General features: G+C 36.8%; 1 protein-coding gene across 2 annotated transcripts in view; it reads left to right on the forward strand.

Moving 5' to 3' along the window:
* Positions 1-21,926, forward strand: part of NOX4 (NADPH oxidase 4) — a 107,224-nt gene that overhangs the window by 5,317 nt on the left and 79,981 nt on the right. The window contains exons 3-8 of one of the 2 annotated variants that reach the window (XM_027677462.1): positions 6,386-6,496; positions 7,466-7,550; positions 8,189-8,286; positions 10,217-10,244; positions 13,405-13,477; positions 18,033-18,113. In XM_027677462.1, coding sequence (XP_027533263.1) covers positions 6,386-6,496; positions 7,466-7,550; positions 8,189-8,286; positions 10,217-10,244; positions 13,405-13,477; positions 18,033-18,113 — 476 coding nt within the window. The remainder of the gene's footprint in view (positions 1-6,385; positions 6,497-7,465; positions 7,551-8,188; positions 8,287-10,216; positions 10,245-13,404; positions 13,478-18,032; positions 18,114-21,926) is intronic. The other variant, XM_027677463.1, reaches the window with a different exon arrangement.

Below are 21,926 nucleotides of genomic sequence, written 5' to 3' on the forward strand. Positions count from 1 at the left end.
CTGGGATTTGTTCTCAGCTGTAACCAGGGATGAACTTGGGTTTTGCACCATATCTCTTCTGTTTGCTTGCTTTTTTATTTTTTTTAAGTTCAGATGACAATTACCCAGTGAAGGTAACATATATTATTATGTTTTATGGGAAAACTTTTGTGTTTGCAGCACTTCTTGTGAAAACTGTCAATAGTGCAGGTTGAATGAGCAGAGGTACATCTCAAATGATTAACTGAAATTTTTACTACTGTATCATCTAGACATGTTAAAAATAGTCTTGTTTTCATCATTGCTCCTCATTCTAAGATGATCATGGCATCACACTCTATGTAGAACAGAGCTGAATTATGGTCAAAATATTTCTTTGCTTAATTGTTCATTATATTATTTATTACTGCAGATTTTCCATGCTAGTCCAACAATGGTAGGTCTTGAAATAAAATAGCTGCATTACACTCCAGAAGATTGGTTTCACAGATGGTATTACCTACTGTGTTATGATAAGGGAAAGTAATTAAATATAAAGGAAGCCCTTAGTAGCAGACATTGCATCACTTTGGTGTGACTATGACTCAGATAGGACAGGAAACAACTTCCTCCTCTGACCGTGACTTGCAGTGTGTGAATCTCTTGGAGGTACTTAGGTCCTGTTAATCCCTTGTTTCATGGCCAAATTTGTGAAGTTTAGGTAATGCTGCATCTAGCAGGATCAATGTTTAAGCTCTTGTTACTAATTATATATAAAACACTGTCACACTTTGTGGTGTTGCTATAGGAGAAGGATGATCTGGAACACTCAAATTGCGAAGATAGCTTGAGATCCCTTCCAGTCTTTGTGCATCATTCTGCCTGGTACAAAAAAACCCCTGTAACTCAGCAACACTGACAAGTATTTTTTTTAAATATTCAGTCCTGAGGTGAAGATTCTAGCATTAAATTAACTGATTAATAGATTAATAAAGATGAACATTTGATCTGAAATCCTGTAAGTAAATACACTTTGCTTGGAGATTATCAGAGAAGTTGGAATCTATTGCTGAATTCAATATTAAGTTAGTTGCTTTCTTCAATTTGAATGATTGATTTAAGCAGAAGGAGTACATCCTACATAAAGGCACTGCATGTAAAATGGGAACATGACCTAAACATGTAGACAGAAAGAGAAGGAAAACCTTCAAAGAATGTGTGTGGTGAGTTACAAGTGAGCAGTGAGAATATTGATTCTCAGTAGTGCAGGAAGGATATCCCATGCCTTAAAAAGAAACTAAAAATATTGTCATTGTCCATTCCTGGTACTTCTCTCTTCCTATAATGTATCCAACTTCTGATTCCTATATGGAAGCAGAAGTCTGAAGTTGAAAGATTGAATTAGCATACAGAATTGGTCTGCTGTTAAATTCTTTGTGTAGAGAATTGCAGGTGGGTTTTTTTTTAATTCTTTTTTCGTATGTGATTAAAAAATATTGCACCACTTAGTCTTAAAATAATTTTTAGATGGTTGCAGTACATGAGATTGTGATTTACAGAGTCCTTCCTTGAAACCTTCCGTCTTCAGGAACAAAATGAAGTGAAACTTTTTAGAAGTTTTCACATGTTCTAGTAGGTTTCCACTACCTTTGCATTTTCCCTCCTTTCAGCTGCTTCATGTTTTTGTTGCTAGATCTCCAGCCAGATTTGACAGGCCTAAGGGGAATAATTGTTATGCATGCAACTGAGTTCTATCCTTCATCTTAGATTATTGGTGCTCTGTTACTCAAGACAAGGAGTACTTTATAAAGAAATGGAAGTTGGCTCAAAAGGAGGGACGTTGTATAGCACAGTTTGTCCCACCTAAGACAATAACTATTTTTAGCTGCTCCAGTACTGATCTGGGGAGATGGTCTGTGACCTGTGTCTGCAGAGCAGCATGTGGCTTATGAGTCTTCTCAGAACCTTTCAAGTTGCCCTGAACCATAAAAGATTTAAAAATTTCAAAGAAAGGCTTCCAGAGAGACCATCGAGTGTGGTGTCTCTACCGCACCATGACCTGTTTAGGGTTGTTGCTTGTAGGTAGTGAAATCCTGAAAAACAGAATCACATCACTTTTAGGTGTGGAAGGATTTGTAGTATTCTACCATTTTTTTGATACAAGATTGGCTTAAGAAGTGAGATAGGACAGATTCGTTGAAGTCTTCCTGTGTTCCGCTGCCCTGTATGTTTTGCAACTATGTATTGAATGTTAGATTTCTGTGCACACCAGTTGCAGGTAACGTTCAACTCTGTGTTTGTAACTGACAAACTTCGGGGTATTCTGTGGTACGCAGTAAGTTACTGTACCCCTCAGCCTAATACTGAAATAATTTGCCTAACTAAGAGGGAAAGCTCATTTCCCCTACTTTGATGGCAGCAGCATACAGAAAATCCAAAGACATCTGACTCTTTGCTTCTTTGTCCTATTTTGTATGTTGTGTGAGCGTAGCCAGGAATGCATCTCGATTTTTATGGGACTATACGTCAGATAGGGATAGCTGGAGAACTTACATGCTGGAGCCCTGTTATGCTGCTTTGGAGAAGGTGGTGATTGCTTTATAGTTGTCTGGAGGAAAAGTCTAGCCTAGCTTTTAGGATTTCAGTTTGTGGATGGTCCAGTTCCCTACTATTCTTGCCACAGAGTAAATCCTCTGTGAATTCCAGTAATCCTTCAGTTTTTCTATGCCTCCTTGCCCCTCTGTGAAATGGGATAACTGTACGTGGTACTGAGTAGTCAGAGTAGAGAAGGAGGTGATCAAATGCTTAAATTCAGTATCCATAAAGCTGGATAAAACAGTCTCCAGAAGAGATTTTGGGGGTGTTTTTTTGTCTTTTTGATCCTACAGAAATTTCATAGACTAGTAACATGAAATAACAATTTTTTTTCTTCTTTTTCTAAAGACAATAAAAACTTTAGGAAGAAAAGAGAATTATATTTCTCTCATTTCTAAGCTACTTAATTAGGATATATATTCCCTTCTAGGCCAGTGAGTTGCCTCAGAGCAAAAATCATCCTTTATTCTACTACTATTTAAAAACCCAACAATGTACTATATTAATTTGTTACTATGCCACCCAAGCAATGCAAAGGAATTTTAAGAAAGAAATCACTTGGAAACCATTTGGAAAGAATTAGTTTCATGGTGATATTTTTAGCTTTTGCATATATATTAAGGGCAAACTTAATACTCTGCTTTTCTTCTTGGTCTTGTGTGAATTTTGATTCTAAGCATCGCTAAATGTATTTACTATTGTTTTCAAATTGGTCATGGGTTTGTTGCAGCAAACATTGCTCAACTTTATTTGTTCAGAATAAAACCTTACATTATTCATTGGTAACAGTAGTTGAATCACACTTTCCTAAAAGTGCACTGCATATTTGAAGTTGTTTGCTGTTCTTGCTCTTTTTTTTTTTTCTCCTTTGTACAGATGCCAATAGCAGTGAATTAGGATTAATATAAGAGCATTTTTCCATAGTAATTGCATTGTGAATGAATATTTGGTATTTGTTAAATAGTGAAAAAAAAACAAAGGAAGGTTAATAGGGTAGCTTTTTGTACACATCATTGCTGATTCATATATTTTGTACCAGTTAAATTGTTTGGTATTTTACTTAGAATCATAGAATCCTAGAATACACTGAGTTGGAAGGGACCCATCAAGTTCGAGTCCAACTCTTGGCCTTGCTCAAGATACCCCAAGAATCAGACCATGTGCCTGAGAGTGCTGTCCAAGAGCTTCTTGAACTCATACAGGAATTATTAAACATTATGCAGTCTTGATTCTAGACTATTCCAAACTAGACTGTTTTGTTAAGGTTTTGTAAGAAGAATTGTGGTGCCTGATAAGGGGAATCTTGGATAACTGATGTCATGCCTAGTTTGTTTAAACTCAGACAACATAAATTCCTGAGAAACAAATGATGTATCACATAGGTCATGCAAGAGAAATTATTAAAATTTTTAAACTGTTTTACCTTTTTTCAGCTTTTGGGTGTTAGTCAAGAGCTACAAAAATTATTCCGTTTATTGCTTGCATTTGCATAACATTAGTTCTACATAATTCTTGTGTTTTTCAAATCATGCTCATCAAATCAGTGGGATACTGTAGCAAATAAGCAAGCTGTAATAAAAATGCTTAAGTTTTTAATGACCATGTTTTTAAGGTTATTGCTTTCATGAAGTGTATAGCTCATTTTTAGCTTCCCTTTAGAGGATTTAATGAAGATAGATACAGTCTTGTATATTCAAACAACGCATTATAGAGACATTTTACTTGCTGTTAACTCCAGCCATTTCAAGGGTACTGCCATTTTATCTCGCAGAAATATAAATATATATAAATTAAAAAATATGAAAATATACAATTTATATAATTTTTATATATAAATACAAATATTTACAAGTCACTTGAAGCTACTTTAAAGGGCAAGGATAGACAAATATATTTTTTGTGGTTTTTTTTGTTTTTTTTTTTTTTTTAATCACACTTTGAAGTGGAAAGTGACATCAGCACTTGGTAAAACTTCAGCTCAGTTGCTGAGGTTTTTGCCATTGTAGCTGGTGCTCAGTTTTAGTCAATACACTTGGGGTCTGGACCAGCTGGGAGAGTCCAGAGCAGGGAGGAGAGGATGATCAAAAATCTGAAGAACATGGCTTGTGAGGGAAATGTAGCAAGAATAATTTCTCATTGTGCATGTGAACAGAAAGTGAAGTAAAAGATGAAATAGAAGCAAGGGAAGTCTTATGTAAGGAAAAAAAAGGACTAACAATACATTAGAAGAAATAGTGGAGGACATCTGGAGAGTGGGAAAAACTTTAAGTGACATGGCTCATTTTAGTCTTATTTGCTATCATTCTGTAGGTTAGAGAGACTGTGTTCCTGGAATTTTTTTGCTGGGGGTCCCACATTTACATGGAAGAGAACAAGGTGGAGCACATTTTGTGGGGTAATTGCTCCTACTTCTCACAGGTAGCTGTGAGAGAAGGTACCCTTATGACTGATTTGTTCTGTGGAAGCTGGAAGGTATTCTGAAGTGCAGTTATCTTGTTTACTTTTACTAGGTTATATATTGATCCATTTCTGTGGCATGTATGTAAGTCCATAAAAAAACAAAACAGTAATTACAAATTTGAAATTACAAGATTTTTCTAATAATGTTTTTAAAAAATGTATTTCCAAATAAATAAAACCCCTTTGTTTCTTTCCAATTTTGTTTCTTCTCAATAACAAAGATCTGAATATAATAGATGTTTCATGGATTAATTTTTTTGACTAAGAAAATAACAAATGCTCGTTTTTGACATAAAGTTTCATTTTGAAAAAATAGTTAATCTTTAGTAATTTTTATTAGCTAATTTATACCTTTTCAATTCATTCACATACTACTGCAGTATTTGAGTTATCTTTAATATTATAATACTTTTCTTTATTAGTTTCTTCAGCAGTTAAAAAACTTGGAGTTTTGAGAACATTGTAAGAAATATCCTTCCAGAAATCTGTTGACAGTCTAAAAGCAACTTTTATATAAGCTAGTAAAATGGTAATTCAACCTAATAACTAGGAGAACAATGGCATTTTACTAACTTTTTTTAAAATCATAAATGAATGAGATAATATAATAAGATTAAAAATGCAGGGTTATGACATGAATGTGTGCTTTGTTCATTTATTTGACAAGTGGTTTTGTTCTAATTATGTAAGTTCCAAATATATCAGTGAAAGCATTAGTGAAATTAGATTTCATTACAGTTACCAGCTATTGAGTAGTTAAACTAAAGAAAACTCACTTTCTTTAGGTCCAAATATGGCATTGCATAATGTGAATGGATGAGGAGTTCCGTGACAATTCCGTAACAGTCCTTGAAACAATATGATAATTTTGATTTGACCGAATTGATATTTTTTTACATCTTTTTGTGGCTTGTTTATCAGAAAAATCATTAAACTTAAGTGGTTCTCTAGTGTCTTCATAGTATTTATTGATCTTTTTTATTTAATTATGTTCGTTGAAGCTTTCAGATGATTTCTCAGTGGATGCTTATTGTAGTCTCAGATATTTTTGTTACCTGTGACTTTGAGCACTGCTGGGGATATTGACTCTTTCCTTAGAAAGTTGTCATTTGATGTCTTTACTGTTGACAAAATTATTTTTTAGTAGCTTTTTAATGCAAAGGTGAGAGCTGTTTTCTACTCTTTGAGAACGGGATAGTATGTTGTATGTACGGTGGTTTTTCCAGTACAATAAAACATAATGAAACTCCACTATTCTGATGAGTCAGAAAGCATAGGAACTGTTTGGTTTCACTGCAAAGAAAAAGAGATTGAATACTGACACGTGCTATTCCTTTTTCCCCGTAATCTAACTCTTGCAATATTTGTTCAGCTAGGATTGTGTGTTAGCAGAGCTTCAGCATCTGTCCTCAATCTCAACTGCTGCCTGGTCCTTCTACCGATGTGCCGCGTTATCTTGGCCTTCCTGCGAGGATCTCAGAAGGTAAGTCCTCAGAATGCTGCAGTTGAGAAGAGGGCCCTGGTCTCTGTTTAGTTGAAAAATAATAGAAAAAGAATCTGTTATATCCCTGGTTATTATACAGTATGTGCTTGCATGGTGCAAGTACCAGACATTCAGCCTAGATCCATAACTCCTTTGAAGATAATGCCATGACTGACACTGCCTGATTTGATTTGGCCTGTTGTGAGGATGGTTTCTTCAGTGAATTTTTGAAAGATGGAGAGCTGCTGTTGAACTGTAGCCAGATGAAGTATCCTTTGTCTTTCTGAACTGTTATATTAGAGGCATCTGTGTCCTCTCTACTGCTTCTTGGTAGAATTCAACAGAACAAACCCAACTTTATCTCTGCATGACCATAAGTGTCCTACTGGAGATGATAGAACTTTAAATAAGAATACCCAACCTGATACATCTGATACTTCTGTCAAATCTAAGAGGGTTTGTTTTCTGTACCAGTATTCAGCAAACAGTAGTTTAGCTTCTTTGTGATTCACAGGTTGCTTTTACGAAAATGTAAATAATGCTTTTGAGGAACAGTTTTCTGGATGGTTGCAAATTGAACCTGTGACCTCTGTTCATCATGTGACAATACCTATAAAATTTGATGCCTGTAGATGCATATGTGTATGGAAATATACCATTCCTTTTGATCTTCTTTATAAAAGAGTCAGTGATGCTACACAGTTAGTGGAATTCCTAAATTTTAAGGCCAGAAGGTACATTATGTGCTCTTGATATCTATGTAATACAAATCTGAGTGTAATTTCTTCATTAAGTCCTCAAAATCATCTCTTTGTCATAATCCAGTAGTTTTTAAATTTAGGTACTATGCTTGCAAGGGTGTTAAACCTAGCAAAAGCTGAAGTTGCTATTATATCGCAGCAGTTGCTGTTAGTATTCTTTTTCTTTGCTTTGTTTTAGAAGAGATTGCTTGAATTCTTCTCTTACTAGGTTGCCAGCAAGAAAACCAGAAGGCTGCTAGACAAAAGTAAAACTTTCCATGTGACATGTGGTGTTACAATATGCATCTTTTCAGGTGAGATCTTTTTGTGCTGAGTAGCAGTGTGATTGGGAAGCACATTGAAGCAGTACTTCATGGTTTTTCTTCTACAGTACGTTTGGGGATAGTCTTGCTCTGTGCTTGCCTGTCTTAAATTGTAAATGCTTTCTTGGGTGTATGAGGGTTTTGGTTAATTTTTGCTTTAAACACATGGACATACATTCTAATGCTGAGCCTTTCCTTAAAATTCCAATTTCTAGAAGGATAGGTATATGAAATCAGGTCAAAATATGCCATTATCCCTTTGTGCCTAAGGGATTAGGGTGAAGAAGCAGGGTACTACAGACTTTACTGCAGGGAAGGCAACAGTGGAGACAACTACCCAATTTGGTGAAGAAGAAATATTCTTGGCTGAACACCTTTGAATGTTGTCTCTCAGCTGAAACATTGTACCATGGAAATCATTGCTACAGAGTTAAAAATTAAAAAAAAACCTTAAAATACATACATCTTTCTGTCATGAATATTTATAAACTGATTTAGAAAAAGAATCCCTTAGTCCCTGATGTACCTCATTCAGGTGATGTGATTACAGCTTGGCATCTGGGTGGCCACTTCAGGGGAACATCCATATCTTGTTTATAGACCTCACTTTACTCAGTTTTTTTTCTTAGTCTTACATGTTGCTGCTCATCTGGTGAATGCTCTTAACTTCTCTGAGAACTACAATGAAGAATTTCTGACCCTAAATGCAGCAAACTATCGTGGTGAGGTGAGCCAGCTGTCCTTTCATATTTTGCTTTTAAGCATATAATTTAAATATATGATTATTTTCATATTCAGTTCCATTATATGATCCATCCTATGATCTATATAGTGCTTCTGTTTCATGCATTGAAAACTTGTATCATGTGGGTTGCTGTGGATTTTACTTCTTTCTCTGGACAAAGCATGTATTAAGCACTTTTTGTTTAATGCATTTTTTGTTCATTCCTATTTGATTATGAGATGGAGAATGCAGTCATCAAGTTTTTTCACCTTGCACCTTGTTCTCCTGCTTCTTTTCTGCTTCTCTCTGTTCCTTGAGTGGGCCAGATTGAGACATTTCTACTGCTTTTTGGGAAAATACATTCCTCATTTCCACTATTTAGAATGCAGTGAGATTTGAAACAGATTTTGCATTTTTGAGCTGCAGTGAGTATATATGCTAAGAGTAGAATTAGTTGTCTACATGAACTGGGCTGGAAGCTGATTTCTAGTTGCAAAATACTTGATTTGTTTACCTTCTTTGACTTTGGTGCAGATCTCTTGCAACCATATCAGATTCCTAGTCCCTTGTCCAGGTGCTTGCTTCTGTATTTGGCACTGAGAAGGTATCTGCAGATTTAAGAAGCAAGACTAGGATCCAGGACTCTTTCTTCTTTGGGCTACAATCAAATTCCCTCTTGTTTATATTCATTCTAGTCTCGAGTCTGCATTTCTTTTCTACCATCTTCATTAGGAAATATTTGCAATGACCCTATCCCAGCTGCATCCTTTCCCAGAAAAAGAGAGCTTGACTCAACCGAGGCTCATAAGGACCAACAACCAAGGTCTTGCAATCCCAGGGTGAATGATCTAATCATGGAGCTATTCTATGGCAGACAGACATGCCAACACCAACTGTTGTGCTGAGCTTCTGAGTTGAACTGCATGTCTGCTTGTGTTAGGAGTGGTCTTATAGGCTTAGCCTCATCAGGAACATTAGCAGGAGCCTGCCTCAGGCAAGAACATGCCAGGGTGTGCATGGCAGCCTCTACTAAGCAGTCTTAGGAATTTTGCAACAGAAAATGGAGATAATAGCAAGTTTTTAGGAACTCTAGGATCAAACTTTCTGGATTCTAGGTACTTTAGTAGCTTTTGAACCTTTGTACTTGAATTCCACTTAAACCCATTTTTTAACTGTGGTGGGCAGTCTGGATGCTACTGTCATTCATGTTCTCTACATGTGTATGCACATCTGGATACAGACAAGGTCAGAGAGAGGATACTTCATTTTTCCTGACCTGTATGAAAACTGCTAACCTCCCCTCACTGCATTTTACTGCAAGTTTAACAATAATAATAATAATAACAACAACAACAATAATAATAATAAAAAAGTTTTCTCCACAATGAAGACAAAACCTCTGAAATATAGGACTCAGGGGGGTGAGGCAGTTTCCTGTGAGGCTGACATATCCCTTTTTCCTTTCACATGTTGTGAAGGACACAGGAACATCTGTCAGATCCTTTGTGTTCAGTCTTGCTTCACTAGAGTCCCCTGCAAATCTCTTGGTGATGTAGCTGGCAGTAAAATGCTTGCCTCTTGTCTTACATTTAAATTCAAATTCTCTCCCTCTTCTACGTCCCTTTGTCCCCCCAAAGGGATGAGGTAATTGAGTAAAGCTTTCAAAAATAATTGTCTGTAAAATTATCTGAATCCCAGTTTTTAATAACAGATCAGAATTGTCTTCACTGGGGAAATGCAAAGGCTAAAGATTTAGTTTATGTTGAATTACAATCAGTGTAAACTACTACCAAATTCATTCCTGCATCCAGGTTTAGGAATTACTTCTGTCTTAATGTGCATGAGCTTTATGAACTACTTATTATTACCATGTTATTCATATAGATACAAAATCCCATATGTTGATTTTTTTTTCTGCTTGTCTGTTTTTCAGGACCCAAGGAAACTACTTTTTGCAACTGGTAAGTCTGTTGCAAAACTGAATGAGAAAGTTTGCTGCTTCTCATCATTACTTTCCAGACAAAACTTTTTGATCCTCTGTTCACATGCTCCATTTGTTGTACTTCAGCTAGCTTGATTTATTTGTGTTAATATAACCTGGGTTTGCTTATCCAATAGTCAGGAGGGAGGAGTTACATAAGCCCGATAGTAGCTTGAGCAGCATCTTCAAAGCTGTTATTGTACAGATAAGTCAGCAGAAAATCACTAGTTTCAAACAGAGATTCTGCATAATATTAAAACCAAATTCCTAAATGATCCAATTTCAAGAAAAAAAACCATAACGGTAGAGCGGTCTTCTTGCTTCAGCTGGTTTATTTAAGGGTTGGTTTGGCTTCAGAGCAATCTAAACTGTTACATGGGAATCAGACTTCAGCACTCATAAAGAATAAATAGACAAGAAATTTTTGGTGCAGGAATTTAGAAGGGATCAATGTTTGAGTATGGAGGGGCAGACACAAGCCTGAGCTTTAGTGCTTCACAAGCAGGCAAAGGTCCTTCCTAATGCCATCACACTTCCACCCTTATTTAGATCAAACAATAAAACCCCAACTTTGTAGCATTTAAGGCATGGTCCAAAGGAATCTGAATAGACAGCAATGGATGGGGTTCTAGATTTGTCAATCCCAACAGATGTACTAGAATCAGCAGCTTGCACAATAGTGCTTTCCAAAAACCCTAGGGAAGGTTTAGATCAGTTGCGAGCAGAGGGAGTGATTGAGGTATAAGTTAACTGCTAACTGTAAGCAGGTCAGGTAAATGGTGTAGTTAGTGAATCAGTTGTGAAGGCTTGAATGAGGGTAAGTGGCAGGAGGGTGTGAAAGATGGGAGCAACTGAGGATTATATTTCATATCGTGTATAAGGGAGAAGGACTTGATATAAAGAAGCAGTGAGAGGCCCAATCATATTTTGTCCTGGCTTGTGGGGATACTTTGAGACCTCTCTAGTTGAGAGGTGGAACTCCTTTTACTCTCTGTCAGCCAGGAAAATAGTGCATTTTCAAAAATTTGAGCATATAGTTGCAAAAAGCAGTGATTCTAAATCATCTTTAAGTTTAAAATTACTCAGATCACTCCACATCCTAACAACTAGTAATTATCACTTATTATTTGTGCTGAAGGAGTACCCAGACAGGGACCAAGATTTTGCTGCAATGGGAAATGTGCAAATATGGAAAAAACCCTGTTTTTTTCCCAGACAGTTCAGAACAGCAAACAGAAGGAATAAGGAATCAGAAGGATTTATATTGTGATGGCTTTTCTGATCAGTTTAGGAAAGAACCTCCTTGTATAAGGGCATGAGGCAAACTGTGGGAGGAACAAGTACTCAAGAATATAGTTAGTGAAGGAAAAGAGAGATGGGAACAGGGCAGAGAGGAAACACTAAAAATGCACTGATAAGTTGGGGCAAGATTGTGAGCGATTTCAGTTTGATGGAGAAGAGAATTAAAAACTCTATGTAATAGGTGACCTGTAGCTTAAGTGACAGTGTAGAAAGCTGGATTAAGTGCTGTACTGCAATTGCATTGGAAGTGTTTGTGTCAGAGGGGAGATTGATTGCACGCTACACATCAAATTAGGTTAAGAAAGAAGAAATGAAGAAGGCAGCAGTGGATAGAATGTATTTTTTTTTTATTGCAACTGCTTTTAATTGTAATCTTTCCATGAAGGAGTGAAATTAAGTTTTTTATGCAGTCCATGAGGAAACTTCCATTGGTTGTAGGGATGGGATTTTTCCTAAAGTTTGTAAAATTGAGGAGTGATTTGGGATGTATCAGATTTTGGGTATAAGACTTTTCAAGGAATGGATATTGAAAAGTTTATAAAAAGGTAAGATTTGAGATTGTTTCTTTATTGCTAAAGAGTCTAAAATCACAATCAATTATTAAAAAAATAAGATTGCTCTTGTCATTAGAATGTGATCCTGTAAAAGATCATGGAGCATTACAATATGTGGTTTTGCCATTTACATCCATAAAAGCTGGTTAAGACATTTGTATTTTGACACTAAGTCAGCATTTATTTAGATTTCTGCTTGATGATTGACCTGACTGACATTGTTTAAACCCAAATACGTGGCTTTCAGGGTGACCAGAAACTACACATAAATACTAACATTCTTTGAGGATTAAAAGGTACTGATGTAATATTTCATAGGTTTTAGGATCCTAATTCTTAATTCATATTCCCTATTACTGGGATGGCAATTTTGAAGATAAGATGCTCAGAAAATGAGCTAACTGTTATTTTCCTAATCTGTCTTTAGGTTGATGATTTACTGTACTTTATGGGCAGAATTCTGCTTTAGGATGGGATCATAGAACATGTTGAGTTGGAAGGTACCCATCAGGATCATTGAGTCCAACTCCTGGCCCTGTGCAGAATCACACCATGTGCCTGAGAGCTTTGTCCAACATACCATGCTGTAGAAATACTTGTTTCTCTCCTTTGACTTAAAAGGGTTGAGGATAAACTAGTTCTGATAAGAGTCTGCATTTGAACAAATGAGTCCAATTGTTAATATTTTTAACCTTCCCTTCTCAAATACTGGCTGCAGATCACTCTCACAGACCTTGCTCTGTGGTCAGCAATTTCAAGCATTATACAGTGCCATGGAGATTAATTTCAGGCTCTTCCTCATTGTAGAATGAAATGGATTGGCAAACAATTGTAGTGACAGCTTGCATAGAAATTGATTTGCTTGAAATTCTGTCCCTGACCAGGTTTTTAATTGTCATGATCAACAGAGTTTAGGATTTGGAATAAGAAAGAGACAAAGAAATTTGTACAGTCAGTCTTACAAATAAACAGTGTTTGTTCTTAGTTACCTGCTTAGAGACAGATGTCACAAGCAAAAGATTGTGGCAGCAAAGACTAATACAAAATTAGTGATGCATGGTGAAATACAAGGGAGAGGGTAGTTTTCTCTGAGAAGGTGGGAAATTACACAACAACTCTTCTTTCTTATCTAGTTTGAGACATGAATTGTCCTCAAGAGATAAGTACATTGAAGAGTTTGATTAAATCATGATTTTTATATTTAATTCCACTTTCTTAGAAAATCATAGTAGGCAAGTATACCTTTTCACAGTTCAAATGTAAGTTATCTTATGTCCCTTTTAGTTCCAGGTCTGACTGGAGTCATTATGGTATTAATATTATTCCTAATGTGTACAGCTTCCACGTTTGCCATCAGGTAAGACGTAATCTGACTATTATACTGAAAAATGTCGCTTCAGTAATCATATTCTCCTACTGATTAGAGTGTTAAAAATACCAATTTTCTTGCCCTATTTTTCCCTAGCTTGCAGTAAAATTAGCACAGTGAATTTCGCATTAAAACAATTACAAAACTTGATTGAATTGCCTAGAAAAATACTATTTGATGAATGTGCTCAGTTAAAAATGTAGATCTTTTAAATTATCAAATAGTACTTTTTTTATTTTTTTCTGTTTGTACAGGGAGGCAGTAAACAAGCATATGGAAAGTTTTATCCAATGCATAAATTAAAGTCCACTGGAAGTAAAATAAGATGATATCCTTATCCTAATTATTTTCACCAATTAATTGTAACAACAAACTGTAAGAAAAACAGTAACAAGAAAACCCCCCTGCAATGAAACAAACTGTCACAAAATTATGCTACTTAAGTAAATTGTTGCTTTTTAAAGTTCTGCTTCTGGTTGTTAGATATATTCTCTTTAGTGTGAATTACAATTCCAAACAGCAATGCAGTGTTGGCTCAGAGCAGCTGATGGGATTTCTGAAGGTTTAGTCCTCCAGTGGGTTCACATTCTGTACCAACATTGTTGAACACATATGATAGTAACTGTGAGTGACTGATACCTTGGAGGATTTAGCACAATGCTGCAGTCTTTTTAAGGCTTGGATTCTGCAAGTGAATATGTAAAAATAACCCCTTCATTTTTATGGTGGTTGAATTCAAAGACTGCTCATGTAAATGCATCATCTCAATTCAGCCAACATGGTAGGATATATTAATTATGTATCTTCAAACATTAATGGTGCTCCATTGATGTGAGTTAGACATAAATGTTTTGAACTTTGTTGAATTAATCTGTCTTTCCTGAGTAGAAATGTTATCTGGCAACATTATCCTGTGATTTGGGACAGTAGTTCAGCAAATATTTGTGCATTTTCAGTAGACAAGGCTACTTCCAGGATTGAGACCTTTGTGAGGCACTGCAGGCTGCAGAAGTGCAAGATTAGGCTGCTGCACGAGATGTCAGGATGGCTGCACGCTACATAGTCTGTACAAATGACTCTACTTGCAAAAGAAAGGCAGTTTTCGGAAGATGGAAAAATAATGCAATTACTTCACTCTGCAGCAGTGAGCCAGAACAAAGTCCTGTTTTCTTCAAGGCCATAATAAATTAGAAAAAAAGAGAGAACATAATGTATTAATGATTGGGAAACTTAGAAAAATACAGGTGGTTTTAAACATATTCTTGGAAATAATTTTGGGGTTCATGCAACATCTTTTGAAGTTATGTGCTTTTTATTTCCTTCCACAGTTACTGTAAGTGCAAATACATTCCCAGCTCTCTGCTGTCTAGCAGAAGAATCAAAGCCCTGAAGAGATCATCTGCATCTCCAGTTGCTTTAGCAATAATTCTTATTTAGAAATGTTATCCTGGCTTCTGTCTCAAGCATAGAGCTCAAGCTTGTCTTTATAGTATGTTTTCCTAAGGAAACAAGCTTCTGAGTGCATGTCATTGTCCCTTTTTAAGCTCTTTCCCTGTGTATTCTCATATGCCCTATGATGGCTGAGCATACTGTATAGTCTTAGGAAAATTATTTGTAAATATTTGCTGCCTCTCAGAAGCTGGGCTTTTTAAAAAGTATTTCAGAGACTATTATACTCTTGGATTCCAGCTCTAATCTGTTCTTGCACACTGACCTGCTTAATAATTTCTTCCTTTGTATATTCCTCCTGAAATTTTTATATGCATGATTATCCCTCTATCTTCCTGCCTTTACTTGTTTAGTAAAGTGTGTGAATAAATATTGGGATTGAGTTAGCTGCTGATGTTATAAAAGGGGAAAGTGCGTACTGACTGAAAAATTTTCTAAATTTTTGCCTTGTCATACATGAGAATTAGGCCAATATTTTTGGTTCAGTAGTTGTTTGTCAGAAGGGTTATGAAGTTATCAGAAAACACAATAAATTCTGTCAATAAATTTTGACAATTCTACTAACTTTCAAATTAATATTGTTCATGATTTGGAAGTAATGTATTTAAAGGAACATTAAAAAATAAGGTGTTCAAATGCCATCTATTTTTGTAACCAAATATTCCAATCTTCAATTTAATCTTCTAAAGTACCACATAAATCTTCCTTTTCAAAACTATCTGTAACAGGGTTAAAAATATTTTTCCAAATATGTACTACTTACTGTGTCCCCTTAAAGCACGCCAAACTCCCTGTACATTTCTCAGTGAGTTAACTATTTCAGGTCTTTACCTACAAAATTCTAAAGTAGGTTAACCAAAACTAAAACTAAATATTCAACTTACCTCAAAATTTCAGTACTTGGCAGTCCTAAGAAATGCATTAATTCTGTGAATAATGTCTATTTTAAGCCCTAGAAGGAAAAAAAATAATAAATGTTCTGGAGAACTATAAAAATATATGTGTATCAATAGGAAGATTATTGAATATGTTAGAATACTGCATGTATCCATAGGATACACAGTTTAAAGATACAAGAAATACATAATTATCGTTATGTTGGAAAATATGTTTCATGGTAAGAGGTTCAAGGATTTACATCCCCTTAATTTAAGGAGGTGAAGTTCAGAGGGCTTGCTTACATTTAGGGGAATTTTATACATGTGAGGAATAGGATTTTATAGTACAGTTATCTGTAGGAGTGCTGAAAGAAGAATAAAATGCTTAACTGGCTAGAAGCTGACATTTAGATGTATTCAAGACATGCACAAGAAGTGTATGGTAACTTTAATCAGTAACAATAATTAGCTGTTGAAATCAATACATCAGAAGCAGTCCAGGAATTTACTTTTTGAAAAATTAGTGCATTCTGAAAAAGGTGCTCAAGGTGCAGTAAAAATTCATTCAGTGTGCAGCTTTTGGTATTATAACAAAATACGAATTTAAACCAGAGCTTCAAGATCTGTCCTCGTCCCTGCCCATAGCATGGAGCAAGGAACTAGGTGATTTTTAAAGTCCCTTCTAACCCAAGCCATTCTAGGATTCTATGACCTGTTTCAGGACTGAGGATAAATTTTACTCTTTGTGCCTTCCAGTTGTGTTTCCACTCCCTGTACCATCATTTATTTTTATCTTACTGATGTTCACTCCCATAACTTCTTAAGATATATGATGAGTGACTGCATGGAAATGCCTACCAGGGTGTGAGGAGTTAGAAATTATTTGAGCAGCTTCAAGGAGGAAAAAGTGTTAACATAGTGCTGACTGGGGAAAGGATGTCAGGGTGGAAGGGAGGTTTCAGAGCCCCTTGCTGTTGCTAGGTACCTTACTTTGCTTCTTTTGTTCCTCCTTTACTTCCTTCCTTGTTCCTTCACTTGCTTGGATTTTATTTTAGTAGCCCTCAGATTATCAAAATTATTTTTTTTTCTTGAAAAAGAAAACAAATAAGTCCTGTATTGACAGACACAGATGCAGTATATGTGTCAATTGTATTGAAGCGAGGGCAGTTAGCTGGTTATGTAGAAGACTATAGGAGGGGAAATAATTCTGAAAAAAAAATAATTTAGCTGTGCCAAAGGACTAGCTTCTCAAACCATGTTCTCAGAGTTAAGGTTGTTTTTTATTTAATAATTGGTTTGGCTCATGAATGGGAGTAGGTTTCGGTTTTGGAAGGGATTCTCCTACCATGCTGTGTAGTGTGAAAGGTGTGTTTGTGTGCTGTGAAGTAGTGTATTTTCTTAACCATTTGGTTGTTGTTGTTTGTTGGTAACTATTTTACTCAAGCGAAAATCAAACAAGCTTAACAGAAAACAGTTCCAGATGGGTATTTTCTTTGGTCTTGGTTCTTTTTATTTTGCCTAACAAATTACTGATGAAAGGAAGTGCTCTTTTCCCTTCACCTCTCCTGCTCTCACAGTGGTAATGTTCTTCTTGTCCCTCCCAAGACCATCAGTCCTAGAGCCATACTGTATGTGGCCTCCTGTCCTGAAAATTCTCCTACCTGTGCTTTTGTTGCATTCTTGCTCTAGTTCATGTTCCTCCTGCATCTCCTTACACTCTATACCCTCACAAGTTTTTTACCCTTCCCACTAGCCCTTCTGCTGCTGTCCATGCTACCTGTTTATTTGTTGTAACCCTAGTGAAACATTAAATTATATTGAGGCAGACAGAATGCAAGGTGATGCTCACTGTAAAGGGCTTGAGTTTTGAGACTGCAGATGGAGGAACGATTCTAGCTATAAGAGTCTCACAGATACTAACTAGGACCTATGAAAGCAGTGAAGTCTCCTAATTTCAGAAGAGTTCTTCAACTGTCTCTGTACTTCTACATCCCTATCTCTCTTTGTCAGCTTGTTACTTCTTTGCTAGTCACTTGTTCTTCTCAACACTTAATTGCGTGCAAGTACAGTGTGCCTGTAGGAAAACATACTGGACTTTGAGTCTTCTACATGACTATGTAGCGTATAATGATGTCCTGTGTGCACAGGTCTGTTTTTAATTTGCAGTGATTCCATCTAAGTTGAAACAGCATTGAACCGTGGTTTATTCTTTTCAGGGTTTCAAACTATGACATCTTTTGGTATACACACAACCTTTTCTTTGTCTTCTATATACTGCTGATGCTGCATGTTTCTGGGTAAGTAAATGGAAAACCCTGTCCCTTTTCCTGAAGCACAACCACAAAGAGCAGTTTTCTTGATTGCTGCCTTTCCTGAGCTTGCTTGTGCACAGCGGGCCAACTTTGGGCCAACTTTGCTGTCCTCTATGGTTTTTCAACAGGTGTTTGTTTAAATAAATATCAGACTGTAGCTTGAAGTATTGTATGTGCTACAGTCAACTAGAACAAACTTCTTCACTTTCAATATTATTCCTTGTCCATTTTACCAGTGTCTAGTGAGAAATCAAGAGAACATAGTTTCTTTCTCTGCCCCCTCCTACCTGTTTACTGAGAGAAGAATGTGAAGCTCTTTTCACAGCTGGGGGAAGATGCATATAATGTGTTCTCCTCATCCTGGGGCAGGATGGACTTTTTCTAAATTATCCTTGACAGGTGTTATTCTAACTTCTTTAGAACATCTGGTGACTGAGATCCTCTAATCTCCCTAGGCAATCTGTTCCAGTTATTGCCTTTGGGATATTTTTCATGTCCCATTTAATTAATCTCCTTCACTGCATTATCCTTTGCCCATTGTATTCCTAACCATGTTCCATTTACCAAGTTTGCAAACCAAGGCTGTAGTAATACACCAAGCATTGAACAGACGTCTTCTGGTACACAGCCTCCTTAGTACTGAATTACAGAGGCATTCAGTGCAAATCTAAAAGAACTGAGTGTCAGTTAAAAATGGGAGGGGAATGAGTCATGGAGAGTGGGAGTCAGTTCAAGTTTAAGATGCCTAAATGTAGGTCTCTCCATGTTTTCTAAGTGTCTTTCTCCCATTATGGTTTAGTGAGTTCTGATAAATACATTCAATGAGGCCCGAAGGATACTTCAACTAACTTGCTGTTACAAAGATTCAAGTGACCTGGATTGATTTCTAGGCTCCATTAGTGTTAGCAGTAATATCAAGAGAAAGTGGCCATAAGTTGTATGAGGGGTGATTTAGGTTAGATATTAGGAAAACTTTCTTCATCAAAAGAAGATGCTTTAAAACAGGCTGCCCAGGGAAGTAGTGGACTCACCACCCCTGGAGGTATTTAAAAGACTTGTAGATGTGGTGCTTAGGGACATTGTTTAGTGGTGAACACAGCAGTGCTGGGTTGGACTCAATGATCTTAAAAGTCTTTTCCAACCTAAATAATTTGATCATCTCTTCTAAGAATGAAGGAAACTTAGATATCTGCACTCAAATTACTCCTGTGTGGCATGTCTTGGAGAGTTGTGGACTCATGGCCAGTTACTCTACAGAACAAGGCATCTTCTGTGGCTGAACTGTGCAGACAGTTTGAGTGAGGTTTTACCTGTATTTCCACGATATTGCTGGATTCTTGTTTTGTTTCAAACTGTTGTGGGTACTTCTTGCAATATGACTTCGAAAGGTTTTAGTGGCTTAAGACCTGGTGCATATCTACAATCCTTTATCTATATTTTAGGTCAGTAGTAGCGGCAACAAAAATTAGTTTATGTAAAACAGAAGCTTGGTGTTTCTAGTACCAGTGTAAGGAGCTATAAAACATACAAAACCTTTGGAGCCAGATTCCCAGCTGATGCAAATTTGGTAGTACTGTGGTATTGCTGTGGTCTATAGAGGCTGAGAATAAGGCCTTTGTGCTCTCCCTAGAGTTATTCAAAGATTTTTCTTCCAAAGGATGAAAATTCTTACGAGTCCACCCACACACTGACCTTTAACAGACCCTTCAAGCAACTTACCTTGAGCTAAGCAGCAGAAGATGGATAAGGAGATAGGAGCAGTGCAATTCCCTATAAAAACATTTGGAATAATTGATGTCTAGTTTATAAGCTTTAAAATCTTAAGAAATAGTGATACGTATTTTCCAGCTCTAGCCAGAAGTGATTTTTGTCTCTCTTTTGGGCATGGAAAATTGGAGCAGAGCTTGAGGTATGGCCTTGCAGATTCTCCATACTGTGCTGGTCAACCTATAGCACACTTTTACATTGCTTTCTCATTTTGTCTCACCCATTTTTGTTTGCTAAAGGTGTCTATCTCCTACTTCTCGACATCCATACTGAGTTTTTATATATTCAAGTGTTGCGTCTAATAAATACATGAGGATATATCTTGGGTTTCTTAAGAATTGTGCAGAACTCAACCTTTCTGGGAAGTGATCTTGGGTGTGTAAAACTTGCCTTTCCTTGACAACTTCAGAAATGAGAGTAGTTGCAGTTGCTGTTAACAGGCAGCTTTGTCATCACTGTTTGCCACTCAGCATGTTTGTAATAGTTTGACCAAACTAGAGATCACTGGAAGGTATCCTCATGTTTACAGCTATTCATGTCTCAAGGAAATTCTCTTTTGGATGTTCTGAGAACAGAGAAGTTGTGGGATCTGCTGACAGGCTTGCGCACAAGGTTGACTGGAAAAATATTGCATGGGCTTTGACTTCCAGCTGAATCCATGAGGCATCATAATATTTATGAAGCAGGGAACTAGCATAATGCCAGTGGAATCTGCCTCTTTGCAAATATGTGATGACCAGCAGTGATGGCAGATGCAAGCGATAGGCATGATCAAGCAGTAAATGCAGGCAGAAACATGGATGTAGGTGCAAGGACACTTCCCAAATGATTCTCCCAGGGTCAGATGTGGCATTTAGAGTGAGGAGGTTTACCGTCCAAGCTGACATTGTTCACTGGACCATGTGGGAAGCTTGTTATCGGCTGTCAGGATTGCATTTTCGTAGGGAAGATTGCCAGTAGCTTGTCAGAGCCCACTTAAGTTGGGAGTATTGAAGATGTCCTAGTTCTCTCTCTTCTTGTGAATTACATTCTATTGCTACTGATGCTGTGTGTTAAGGAGAGGAGGAGGGAGTCTATGTCCTTATGTTTGATTGCATACTTAAGATGAGCCTTCACAACATGGCATAGTACTCAGCAGGCATGTCTCACCAGACGTTGCCTCAGTATGCCTCATTTCCCACCCAGCACCATCCTATAGAGGTGTCATTCAGCCTTTCATTTGGTTGGTGGTTGTTTTTTTGTTGTTGTTGTTGTGTTTTTTTTTTGTTTGTTTGTTTGTTTGTTTTTAATATTCCTGTTTGTGGGATTACTGTCATCAAATCCAGACTCAGAGACAAGTAGTACTTCTGAGGAATTTTACTACTACTGTTATCTTTTCTTCCCTGTTTCCAATGATTCATTCATGTGCTGAGATATCCCAGAATGTCTCAGGTTTCCAATTCTTTCTTCAGTTTCTAGCTGCAGCTGCAAAGTTGTTACTTCATTTTACTACAAATTTAGCTTAGCTTAAAAAAAAACACCCAAAACCATCAAACCCACAAAACAATTTGCAAGGAAGGTTCCTTGGCTATCATGCAGGACTTTCTTTTTTCCTTTTATCTGACAAGATTATATCCAAAGGAGGAAACTATAGAATTGTGTGCAAACCTGATAAACACCAAGTAGTAGGAACATTCCTGCCATTTATGATTTGGCAACTTAGGCCCCTTCTATTACAAGACTGCCTTAGAAACAGGGCTTGCTGACTGTAGGGAGGATGAGTGAAAACAGCCTGCCAGGGTAAGATTGAACTGGAAATGTGATTACTTACTTTTTTTGCAAAGTTCCCACAATGTTTTCCCTCTTTCAAGCAGCAATAAGCTTGAGGCTGTTCAGTGTGGGAGTGCCAAGTGAGCTGGAAAAGTTAAACCTTGCCTCTAGTGACAGGAGGCTCTATTGTTGCAAATCTTCAATCTCATTGAAAGTCCTGCAAACAAATGGAATAAAAATTCTAACAGAAGATGAGGCTTGTGACTACTCTCTAAAGCCCTC

The sequence above is a fragment of the Neopelma chrysocephalum genome, unplaced genomic scaffold (genome assembly GCF_003984885.1).
Source record: "Neopelma chrysocephalum unplaced genomic scaffold, ASM398488v2 Primary Assembly neopelma1_43, whole genome shotgun sequence".
NCBI lineage: Eukaryota > Metazoa > Chordata > Aves > Passeriformes > Pipridae > Neopelma > Neopelma chrysocephalum.